We start from the raw sequence: 12,602 nt of genomic DNA, 5'->3' as shown, positions 1-12,602 counted from the left end.
TCTCTTCTCTCTCTCTGGCCGAACCGGTTTTGTTTTGAAGAAGAAGGAGTTTAGCTTGGTTTGTTTGATTTCAACCTTGAAGGCTTGGGTTTGATTCAAGGAGAAAGTGTGAGAGTGCAAGGCATAGAGTTCTCAGAGCTACTTGAGCTAACATATTTTCTTCTCCTTCAATATATTCTGTTTTGTATTTTCTGTTTAATTTTGTCATGTCTTGAGTCTCATGAAAAAAGGCAAACAGTGAGGTTTGTATGAAAAAATCATAGAGCAGAAAAAGGCAGAGAGTGCAAAATTAAAAGAAAAAGCCATAGATGTCCTTAGAGTTCCTTTGTACATCTGTTTTGTGTTTCATGATTCTGTGGGAATCCCCTTGTAAGTTGGGTTAGTACTTTACAGTTGAAAGCTTGGCAGTGGTCAAGTCAAGTTCAGGATTGGGTTTAGAATTCTGGACTTGTCCCAGATAGGACGGGTAGTTCCTAGAGAAAATTGGTGTATGTAATCAAAGATTATTATAATGAAATTCCATCATTGTTGTGATGGAGACTGAATGTAGGCTGCATTGCACTTAGCAGCTGAACCAGGATATATTTGGGTGTAATTCTCTTTTTCTTCTACTCCATTTTCTATTTCTGCTGCACAGGAGATAAAACCGTAAAATATTTCGTGCCAAATGACGAAACAAAAAGAAAAGTCTCGTGGCTAGGGACGAGACAAAAATCAAATAAATCTCCAAAATTTGTTTTAAAGACCAGCAAATATTCTGAAGTAAAAAATGGGCTAAGATTTAACCCCCTCCTCTTAGCCACTAAAACTATAAAAAATTATCTAAATATAAAAAATGAGAATTGATTAGATCTGAATCTTATAATAATTATGTAAATGGCTACCGTTTAAATAGGTTTAGTAATTTCTATGTAAATCTCTCTAATTAATTGCGTATTATATTGAAGCATGAAAAAGTCAGAAATCACTACCTATTAGTACAGTTTATGCATAAATACTTTTAAAATCGTCAAATTACATATGAAAGAAAAAAATATAGTTTATTTATAGGAGATAATAACATCATTCATGTTTTGATAATATCACTCATTTTTAGTTTTACAAATTCATTACAAAATGTAATGAAAAAAAATCATATAAAAAATGACATTATCAAAAATAAGAATGAATTGATCATTAATTTCTTTTTATATATAATTTTGAATGAGTAATAGATAAATAGATGGTGGACATACTAATAACAATTTTAAATGCAGCAGTAATTCAATAGTAATCATCTTTATAAACCGTGCTAATGTGTAGCCAGGGACAAAGCTTAGTATATATGAAGGGGAGACAATAATTCCTATCAAATAAACAAATTTTATTTATAAAGTCTTCTAATTTTATGATTTAGTCCTTTTTTAATTTTATTTTTTATTTTTTATTTAGTTCTATTTTTTATGTTAGTCCTTTTCTAAAAAGAATTCGAACTTCGCTCCTGCGTGTAGTAATTTATGAGTTCTTTATACTTCAATATAATCTGTGATTGATTAGAAAAATTTGTATAGAAATTGATAAATTTCTTCATGCTATAGTAGTTTACATAAAATTATTATACAACCCAAATGTATCAAATCCTTATTTATTGCATTTGTTTCTTTAAAATTTTATTTTATTTAAATATATGATTATCTTAAAAAATATATGGTCCAAAATCTTTTCATAATTCTAAAAAGTTTGATTATAAATATTTTAAATTATCCAAGACCAAATTATAAATTTTTATTAAATGAGTAATTTAAATTGGTCTTCAATAAATTTAAATTAGAGATAGATTAGTTTTTCTACCGTTTTCAATAAAAAAAATTTACTATGTATATAGAGTAAATAAATTTTATTATAAATAATTTAAAAAAAAAATTATTATAAAATAAGTTAATTTTTTACAATTTTGTTAGAACCAAAATATCGAATGTAAATTTTTTTTGAGAATTATTTTTAATTTTCTGTAATTTGATTAAAAAAGGCTAGAGACAATACTTTAAGTAAAATAAAAAATTAATAATATCAATTTAAATTTAAGATAAAATTGTTAATGATCTTATGTTTTTCTTAAATAAATGAAAATTGCAGCACCTCCCACGAATATCTTGTCTTCTCTGAGTAAAACCTCTTTCGGCAAGTCGTCATATCCAAACCCAAGCTCTAACCTCTATTCTCTACTTCCAAGACACTAATTTGAGCATCAGGATCCGGTTTTAAGAGCAAATTCACCTGTAAAAATCAGTTCTTTCTTCCAATGAATTCTGTTTCCGTAGGTTCCTTCCACCCCATAACCCCACCACTATGCAAATTCCACCAAAACCTTCAATTGAAGCATCAACGTGTTTATCTCTGTGGCAGTGCTTTCAAATTTTCATCAAATTCGCTAAAATCAAAACCCACTAAGCTTATTTCAACTTTGCTGCAAGCCACTGAGTCAGATACAGATGCCCCAGTTTCAATCCCTGAGGGCTCTGCATCCGTTGTTTACATTGAAGAAGTTGTTGAAAAGGACTGGTCTATACTTGATTCTGTTGAGTCAAATTCTAATGTAGAATTCAAGAGAAGCATTGAACGTATTGTATCTGCTGGGAATGTTGAAGAGGGTTCAAGGGTCTTAGTCTCAACTGGGTCTGAAGAGTTTGTGGATACATTGGTGGGTTTGTGTAAGTCTCTTTTTGTGGTGCACGATTCACTTCTGATATTGGCTCTTATTAAGGAGAAATATGATAAGGTTAAGTGTTGGCAAGGAGAGATTGTGTATGTTCCAGAGAAATGGGCTCCTCTTGATGTTGTTTTTCTCTATTTTCTTCCTGCTTTGCCCTTCAAACTTGATGAGATTTTGGGGTCTTTGGCTAAGAAATGTTCACCTGGTAAGTTTCTCTCTTGTGGTTGAAGTTTGCCCTTTTCCTTGTTACTTTGCATTGCTCTGCAAATTGTGTATTTGAAAATGAACTTGATTTTTATGCACCATGTTTTACACACATTTCTTAAAAACCATTCAAAAGAATCAATTTATCTTGATGACAAAAAGTTAGATAGTGCCAAAATTGGTTAAAAGAAGGATGATAGTGTGGATATAGTTTGGTTATTAATGATGTATTATGAGGTAGAAATTAAAACGTTTTGCAATTTTAATTATAACATCTACACTTCTTCACACATCTTGTCTTTCATCAAGCTTTGAATAATGTTTTGCCCCATTAAATGAAATTGCTCTGGAGAGAATCCTATTTGCATTCCAGGATTTCTACACCTATTACCAAAGCCTGGCTCTTAATTTGCTTGAACGGAAGTTTGAATAAGATTGATGGATTAAAAATGTCAAATTTCTAATACTCCTTAGGTACTACTTTGGTATGGAAGCTAAAATTTTCTAGTGTATTAGAACAGTGCACCAAACATAGTAGCAAACTTGATAGATTTTCTTATTGCACATATATTTTAGCTCAATTGTTGTTCCCTCTTTTGAAACTTAGGTCAGAGCTCTGGATACTTCTTATTCTTTCTGTAATTTTGGATCTGACCTGTTGTAGGTGGACGGGTGATTATCAGTCATCCGCAAGGGAGACTAGTGTTAGAACAGCAACGAAAGCAGTATCCGGAAGTTGTAGTTTCAGAGCTACTTGATAGGACAAGTTTACAAATTGTTGCAGATGCTCATTCTTTTGATTTGGCTGAATTTATAGATGAACCTGGCTTTTATTTGGCTGTTCTAATTGCCCAGGAGCTTAAAAACTAGAGTAGAGATTCATAGCAGTAGACAATTTAGTTGGACTTTCTTTTTTATGGTTTTTGGCTTTATGATTGTTACCTTTGAATTTTTGGATGAAAAGTGAAACTATAGATCAATTCAATGTTGCTGGTACAAGAGGCTTCTCTTTCTTTTCTAAAATACATTGTCCATAATTTTGGAATTGTATACTAATATATTTATCCTTGTAAGTAACTTTGGTTTAGCACTTGCCCACCGCTGCATATTAAGTTCTTAGTTCTATATACTATTATGAAACTATAACTCCAAATCATAGTATTTGCCCCCTATACACTGGCTTACTAAATTGAAGATTGAAACTAAGTGAATGAGGATCACAAAGAGGCAGAGGAAAATATGACCTACAACTACCAGCTCCCCATAGGAATAGGATTGCAAACTTTGCATTCTCTTCATGTACTTAACACAATCTTGTAAGGATCTTTATTCAGCTTTTGATCTTGTGTGATGATACCATGTGAACTAACATAATGTGTGGATCAGAGAAAAGAGATTGAAGAAGAGAAGAGAAAGGAGAGAAGTTTCGTAATCATCAAGCAACTAAATTGGTTAGACATTCTACTTTATATTGAAAGAGTGCACATGTGATGGATATCTAGCATTTGTTAGCTGTGCATTGATGTTAGTAATTTTTATATATTAAAATTCTAAAATAATATAGTAATATCAACACATTTTAAATAATTGAACATTTTTCAAAATTCATAGCAATAAATAAAAAAGTTGTTCAGTTTAGAATACATATTTCTAAAAAGAGAAATACTTTTAACTTGAATCAAACAAACACTTCAATTAAAAAATATATATCCACTCAAAAATCCCGATACAGCTTTCGCTATGAAGACTACTTGGCTAAAAAGAATTGCAAAGGAAAAAGCTTCATTTAAAATTGGAGGGTGATATGATCTCACACCAAGAAAACAAAAACCTTCAAAATACCAGCACTCTCAATCTTTCTCTACATCGACGGAAAAAACAAGACAAATTTGGCAACAATTGACTAATCAAATCTATAGGGTAAAATTGAAAATTGCTGAAGGAAGCTTATTGTTTACCAAATTACAAGGTACTCAAACCTTCATTTACTATGACAGGACTGGACTCCACAACAGCCACCTTATACTTCTCACTTTTATCATGCTAGAAAATTGAAAACCTTAAGTTATTACTTGCCGCAAACAAGTTGTATTCCTCCATGGCGGTTGTCTCTTTCTTATTGCAAGTATCGACTTCTTCGACAGGATCTACTGAACCTTTCAAGCTAAAATCCCCCGCAGTACTTCCTTGTGCAGATGCAAGACTCGATTTACAACCTGTTGAGACATCTACAGGCCCACCAAAATGAAACAAGGAAAAGCCACCGTTGTTCTCTCGCATCTTGGCAGGGTTATCAGGCCTCACCTCTCCACTCAATGCTGCTTTTTTGGAATTAGCTCCAGCTGGAACAGTCCTTTCTGGAATAGATCCAGCAAGATGCTCTTGAATGGATGCTGGCTTCGAAACTCGAGTCTGCTCCTCTGCATTCAAGACATTAGCTCTGGCAACCGGCTGATATACTGGCACAGCAGGGTTAAAAATGGGAGTCGGATGCTGCAAGGCACCATACTGCAAGCAGAAGTGCGGATCCTCATTCAAACCATATCCAAGAGGGCCAGCATATAAATAATGATTCGGGTGTGGGTAGGGCATCAAGCCATTTGTAGGAGCTGCCGGCCATGAAACTGGATTTTGATGGAAGTAACTCATTGTTGTAGGACCTTGGAACATTGGAAATTGCATATTCTGGTTTGACATGAGTGGAAGGATATTTTGAGGCTGAGAACACACATTAATGGTGGAAAAACCATTTTCAAAATTGTGGCCAGTTTCCACCGCAAGATTCCCCAATTTATCACTTCCTGTGCCATCCAAGGACCGACTATACAGTGAACATGACCTTGCCAAACCCTCACCATTTGCATCCTTCTCCCCAGCTTCATGACAGCCAGACAAGTCATTTTCGACACAAGTTGAACTATCTCTTACTTCAGATTGTAGACTAACATCTTCTGAATCTGATGTTGATGATGATTCAGTATTTTCACGATTTGAAGAGGTTGTATTATTATCACCCTCACTTAGGCACGAGGAGCAGTTGTCAGAACTGAAACTGCTACTCTGATTAGGATCAGAAGAACTATTCAAGGGAGAGCCTCCAGTCGTGCATATTCCAGGCTCTTCAGAAGCAACTTCTGTAGATCTACAAGAACCTTCAGCTTCCACTTGAAAACCATTGTTACACCCTTCATCTGCACTTAATCTCTTTGAATTACAATCCTCATAATAACGATCACCAGTGTGAACAGCTTCCCCAATTGACGGCTTGATTATATCAGACTGAAGTCCTTGATTCTCAGAAGACCTCAATATAACATCAGAGTCTGGAGTGCTACCACGATATTTCTTTTGAGATTCCATAGGCTCCCAAACTTTCTTTGATTGAAACAAATCCCTGCCGGCATAGTTCCCCAAGGTGACTTTGCTTTTGGGTCTCCCATTACTATCATGCATATATTCTACCTGAGAATGCTTACTACCACGAGAATACTGTTTAGATGTATCTCCTGCAGTTTCAGACTTACTTGCAGGTTTTGTCTCCCGGCTAACTCTTGTCAAAGAAGAATGTTGTTCAACCCTTGTCCTATATTCATGATTTAGGCTACAACTGCAAGAATGAAAATCACATCTCTCATTTACCCGGTTGCTGGAACAATGGAACTTCTCATTATACTTAGGACCAGCATTTCGACCATTATGCTTTGTTGGAACATTTAATCTTGATTGCCTATTCAATCCATTAACTACCCTAGAAGATGCCACAAAACTTTCTCCATAATGTCTTAGATCAGATCTGCCAACCACCACACCATTTTCTGAAACAACTGCATGACGCCGTCTGTCAGACCATTTCATTGGCATATCAAGTTGGAATTCTTTTCTAAATCTTGGCCTTTGACGAGAAGGTGTTGATTGTTCAACTGTAAACTGACCTCCCCCATCTTTTGTACTGGAAATTTCTTCTTCACAGTCATTATAAGAGTGATCTTGTGTTCTCAAAGTACTGCACTCATCAGTGAACTCTTCGTGTAGGATATTAGGAGAATCATCCCTGGAAAGATTAGCTTCATCCGTTTCAATTACTGAACTCCTGCAGCTGATAGAATCATTTTGCTCCATATCATCAAGCAGAGACATTTCTTCTTTCGATTCAGGAGGACCAAGAGGATCATTTGATTCGGAACTCCTTTTTTCTTTATCCTTGTCTTTCCCTTTTAGTCTTTCCTTCCTCCTAAGTTTTTTCTCCCTTTCCTTTGTTCTTCTCCTCTCCTTGCGCTCCTCTTCTTCACGTTTTTCCTTTTCTTCTTCTTCAAGAAGTTTCATCTGCAGATAAAAACAAAATCATACAATTCAGGTATAGAAAATGGACATCCCATATGGAAGCAGAGCTACACCTTTTTTTAATCCCAAAACGTCTTCTTCATAACAATATAATAATTTATACCTGCTTTTCTAAGGTAATGATTTCTTTGCATGCTACATGCAGTCGTTCCTCCAGCAATTTCAGTGCAAGACATACAAATATGCTATGTGCATTTTGGCGTGCAGTTCCTTCTCTAAATGCCTTTTCAACCTGAAAGGATAACACAGTCAGCAGTTGAACAAGACAAACAAACACAGCAAAACAATGTTAATAATAAACCTACCTGTTCTTTAAAAATAACAGTGGCAGCATCTAAAAGAAATTCTCGAGCAAGTTCAGGGCTTTTTGCATGCTTTTGGGGACGAGAGCACTCTCCATCAAGATCATTTCCATCCTTGTCCATTGAATCATCATCCTGAAGGCAACATTTTACCATAACATATGAGGCTTATTCTGACTAATGCCTCATAAATGATTATCAAAATCTCATGATATATGGGCAACTAGCAAAGAAGGTTATTTCCTTGGTGAAACTCATGTTACCTCTTCTTCCTCTGCCTCTTCAGCATGCTCAAAAAATCTTCTAATACTTTCCCCTTTTGTGATTGTAACGTAACCATCTCCTACAATTAGCCTGCAATGTACACACTGTTGACCCTTCAACGAATGAGCTTTAACAGAAAGTTCAGTGCAGCGCCCATCTAGTTTCCAAGCTCGGAGGGTTATGAAACATGCACTTAAACCACCAAGATCCAGTCCATTGACTTGAACACATGCATTCATTCCAACATTTTCAAACTCCAAAATGTCACATTTTCCTTCAGTCGTCCCCACTGCCCACTCAAAGTGATGATAGGAACCCAAAGTCTCAGCAAATGTTTGACGCCAATCAGCTTGAATTGAGTCATCAGATACCTGATAAAAAAGCACAATGGATGCATGTTATGTGAAGCAAACATCGCCTTGAGGTAAGGCACGCATATTTTTCAATGAAATCACCTTGTGCCGCTCTAGAATATTACAATGAAATCCCAATCACGATATTTTACAGTTTATAAATACAAATGTCACACCTCATACTGAAAGGCTGTGTCAGCAACACAAAACCAGCTAGTGCAACGGGGCTCTTTGCGCATGCGCTTCAGTTCTTTTAGTTCCTTGAATTCTCGAATAACATTTCTTCTACAATCTCTGCAAAATCTCTTGCTGTCAAACCTGGTAAATAAATGAAAACTTGTTAGTAAAACCGAAAACATAAGATATCTTTGTCATAGATCTTGTCATAAGATATCTTTGAAGCAAGGGTTCGTGCCCAGTTTCAAACAATAAAAGATAAATAAATCACGCAATAAATTAAGCCATACACATTGTTTTATGTATTTCAATGAGCATAGAACAAAATGTTGAAAATACATGACTAAAGGATCGGAATAATTTCATTCTCTTAGTCTAATAATTGCATTAAGAGTTATTGAAGCCCCTAAAACATGTCAGCCCGCCAGACACAATGTGGGAAACTTTAAATACACAGAATAAAGCTAAAGCTGCACTTGATATCTTTTCTAGCACATCATGTAACTCCAGAGACAAAAACACGGGTAGAAAGCATAAAATAATGAGTAATAGCATGCAAAGAGCAAAATAACTATTCATATTACGTCCTTCCCATTTGTATAAGAAAGTTAAAAGGAAATGTTAATATTCTGATCCACCACTATCAAGGTGCCTAGATCAAAATCACTTTGAAGATGCACAAGCTGAGTTCATTACTCCATAGTTATATATCCAATAAAATGTCATTCGGATTCTTTTCTAGTTTCTGTGTCTTTCATAACTCAAGTTCCATTCGACAATTCTCCTTACAAACAAGATCATTATGCTGTCCAGAAAAGGTCAGCGGGCATAAACCTCAATAAGAAACAATAATCACCGTTCAAGACAAGTGTGGTAAAGCTTCCATCTTCAGTTAATTTATCTTCTCAGGAAATTCATGAACATATCTCTACAACATCATTTCTTGTATAATTATCCGTACAACTCCTCAAAAGATCTCTAAGTACCAAACAGTATGCAACAAAGCCATACCTTATAATCTAATTAACCACAAATAGGTCCACAACTCCACAGCCTTACGTCATGCCAGAACTCATAACTGAATGATATCCTATTAGTTATTACAATCTGAATCATTCTGTTTCTCTAGTTTTAAAGATACTCATGAATTCAACAATTCTTTAAATCCATGCCTATCTAGAGTCTTAATGTCAATTGTCAAGCCAGCCGCTCAAGTGTCCTACAATCTGACAGATAGCTAGTCAATTAAAAATGACTCGCATATAAATGATATCATCTTTTTAATGGGGGGATACAGAAAAATGGGATCCCAATTATATACATGCTTAATTGTATATCAGTCTCAACTGTATAACTGCTTTTAGTATCAGATTTTATATTGTTATTCATTCTATCACTAACAATCTGTCACTTATCTAAGGCATAACAGGTGTGACTGTGTGAGCATTATACAAATAGTCACCTGTACATAAGTCTTTCAATAAAATCCTCTTCCTTCATCCTTAGAAGAGAGAGACGAGTCTCCTCTCCCAATGCTGACCAGAAGTCCACCAGTGTATCACATGAAAGTCGTGCAGTGTGCAACGCACATGTTTCTCTTGTCCCGTGTCCTCTGCCATAACTCACTATGCCTTGGCTTATCCATCCACAGCCTCCGCCGCCACAAGCATCAGGATATAGTAGTTCTCTTTCCCGCTCCCTTGCGCGTGCCCCATCAAAGACCTGATATATAATCAAAAGTTTAGCTAGCTAATAAAGAAAAGAATTGCGTCAGGACCCAAGTCCCCCAACTTAATGAAATTATGTCCTACGAAAAGAAAAGTTGTCGCTCTGTATCATGCAACACTCACCACCTCAGTTATATGTTAGTTACTTCTATCTTCCACTTTATCGACATTTTTAATGTTATTCCTGGGTGATGAATGTTGATATAGAGCAACACATTTTTCACACTACGGGGACATTAAACAATTTCTTTTTTTTTTTTACTTGGAATAAATGTGATGGGCTTACAATTTGAAGTCCTTTCAGAGACTTTGAATACAAATAGCAGTTCATAAGTGTCAAAGACCCATCGCGTGTTGTGGTCAAACCTCCCCATGGATGAACAGATGGGTCTTGAATTTCATCTTGGCAGCCATTGGTAATGTTCAATCCACCATTATTTTGTTTTTTCAAACCTCCAAGTCTGTTGCAAATAAAGTGAGCACCCACCCCTTCGTGCTGCAGAGATTTCCCATACATAACAATCTGTAAGAAACCTTCAAGAAGCAACCCATTGCATCTGGAGCAGTACATGTTTTTACGAGCCTGCTCAAAAAGAGATTGTTTATCTATCCTCAATAGTTCTTGTCGTGCTTGAGGTGACAATTCACTCCAGAACTGCAACACAGGAATGTAAAACACCCAGTGAGAGGAATTTTAAGCATGTCGTGGGTTGCAGTTTTATCAAGAGAACAAGGTCACATGTGCCACATGTCCTCAGCTCAGAACTCAATCTCTACGATGCAAAATCAATTCCAATGGATTCTCATTGCATTTCTGCCTCCAAGCATACCCATAATTGAGAGTTGCTTGCAATCCTTGAACAGCTAAGAAGCACGTATGTGAAGGGGGGCACAAATACAAAGCAAAATGAACAACATAACCCCCCAACATAGCAAAGGTGCAACATATAATATCATGATAACGGTACAAATTGTGAAAACATACAAGTTAAAGCCAGGCAAATCAACGTCAGCAGCAACTAATGGTGTTTGCTTGCAGGCTAAGTGCCCAACATCAGCATGCATCCAACAAAGACTGGCATGTTAACCACATTCCCGCTAATATGGCATTCATTTTGTAATTCAGTGCCCCAGCAAGAAAATTACTCCCCCTCTATTTTAATATAATTGTCATTTGCAGATACGATACATTGAAAAAGTTATTTAAGACTTTCTTCAAATTTCCTATTATTTTGAAACAGAGGTAATGACAGTTAATCTCAGCCTCATGCAACAGCACAGCATGCAAAAATGGTAACTATATCTCAGTGGACAATTAAAAATAAACATAAATATTAGAATCGACATGTAACATCATTCTTTTAATAGCCTTTACCAGGCACTGATGTGGAGATGGAATAGTGTACACTGAATCTCATCTACCAAGCACAAAAACACTGAATTAGAAATAGAAAACAAAATAACATAATTCTCATAACAATGATACATCCGAAAACCCTGTAAAGCAATCCAACAATCATTCCAACTGTAAGATCCAATACAGAATTCAATCAAACCATCAGTTGTAACACAAAAATCAATACAAAACAGTGATCTATCCACAATCCAAAAGCTAATAACAAAAAATACAAACAAATAAATAAACAAAGACAATTAAAACCGTAAACAATCCACTACCTTCTGTAGCTGATTGTAGCCTACGTCATCCCGATTCTTAGACCAGAATCCATTTGGCGACAAGTGCGTGGTTGTCGCGGTGGCAGAGGAGCCATTAGTGAATTGCTCGTTCCGTTGCGCTGCTAACCCGGGCATTTTCAAACCCTGCGAGATTCATTCACCAATGCTTCCACTCCTCCTTAATTCTAATCGATTCTGAGAAATTCATATGAATCGGATGAGAAAGTAAAAGAAGCATGAATGAATAAAATCGAAAGCAGATACACCTAGCAGATCGAATCGGCAGCGGCGATCGGTGGTTCCGGATTGGAAGTGGATTCGTAAGTGGAAGATGGCGAAGATGAAAGAGCGATCGAAGAAGGAGCGAGAATTGGTAGATGGATAGAGAGAGAAAGGGTTTTGGTGCGAAGAGAGAGAGAGAAAAGGAGATGAAGGAGGAAACGATGAGAAAATGAGATTTGGAGCTGTGTGCGACTGCGTGTGTGAATGTGTATTTAATTGTGGAGAAAAAAGGATGAAATGAGGCCACGAGGAGGATTATGTGATGGAAATGGCAATGCTTTTTAGTTTTTGCTCCTTCTTACGACCCGCTGTTAAATTCCACAAAACCAAGCCCATTGCTGTAACTTGACTAACTTCATCAACTTTTCACATTTTCCACTCACTCCATCTCTGCTTAAGGGTACAAATGACATTATAAATAATAATAATAATCTATCTATCTATTCTATCAATTAATCTCTGCAAACATGTAATTTAAACAAACAAGTCTAAACAAGTTAATTTGACCTAATTCAACTCACGTGCCAATTTCTCTAACAAACTTTTCACCTAATACGCTATATAACTTCCTTTTTCATGCGGA

The 12,602-nt window shown here is 35.9% G+C and overlaps 2 protein-coding genes across 2 annotated transcripts; one reads left to right on the top strand and one right to left on the bottom strand.

Moving 5' to 3' along the window:
• Positions 1-2,110: 2,110 nt before the first annotated feature.
• On the top strand, positions 2,111-3,973 carry LOC107492872 (uncharacterized). Its single transcript, XM_016113925.3, has 2 exons — positions 2,111-2,897; positions 3,561-3,973. Exons 1-2 carry the CDS (start codon positions 2,282-2,284, stop codon positions 3,764-3,766), a joined length of 822 nt encoding a protein of 273 aa, XP_015969411.1. The 5' UTR covers positions 2,111-2,281; the 3' UTR covers positions 3,767-3,973.
• Positions 3,974-4,661: 688 nt separating this feature from the next.
• On the bottom strand, positions 4,662-12,252 carry LOC107492873 (uncharacterized). Its single transcript, XM_016113926.3, has 8 exons — positions 11,738-12,252; positions 10,347-10,715; positions 9,796-10,055; positions 8,333-8,474; positions 7,803-8,174; positions 7,543-7,674; positions 7,341-7,469; positions 4,662-7,219 (listed from the first exon to the last, which is right to left on the bottom strand). Exons 1-8 carry the CDS (start codon positions 11,870-11,872, stop codon positions 4,940-4,942), a joined length of 3,819 nt encoding a protein of 1,272 aa, XP_015969412.1. The 5' UTR covers positions 11,873-12,252; the 3' UTR covers positions 4,662-4,939.
• Positions 12,253-12,602: the final 350 nt, after the last annotated feature.

Source organism: Arachis duranensis, chromosome 6, assembly GCF_000817695.3.
Source record: "Arachis duranensis cultivar V14167 chromosome 6, aradu.V14167.gnm2.J7QH, whole genome shotgun sequence".
NCBI lineage: Eukaryota > Viridiplantae > Streptophyta > Magnoliopsida > Fabales > Fabaceae > Arachis > Arachis duranensis.
Note: the sequence above shows the minus strand (reverse complement) of the source record. Positions and strands in the feature narration are given on the sequence as shown.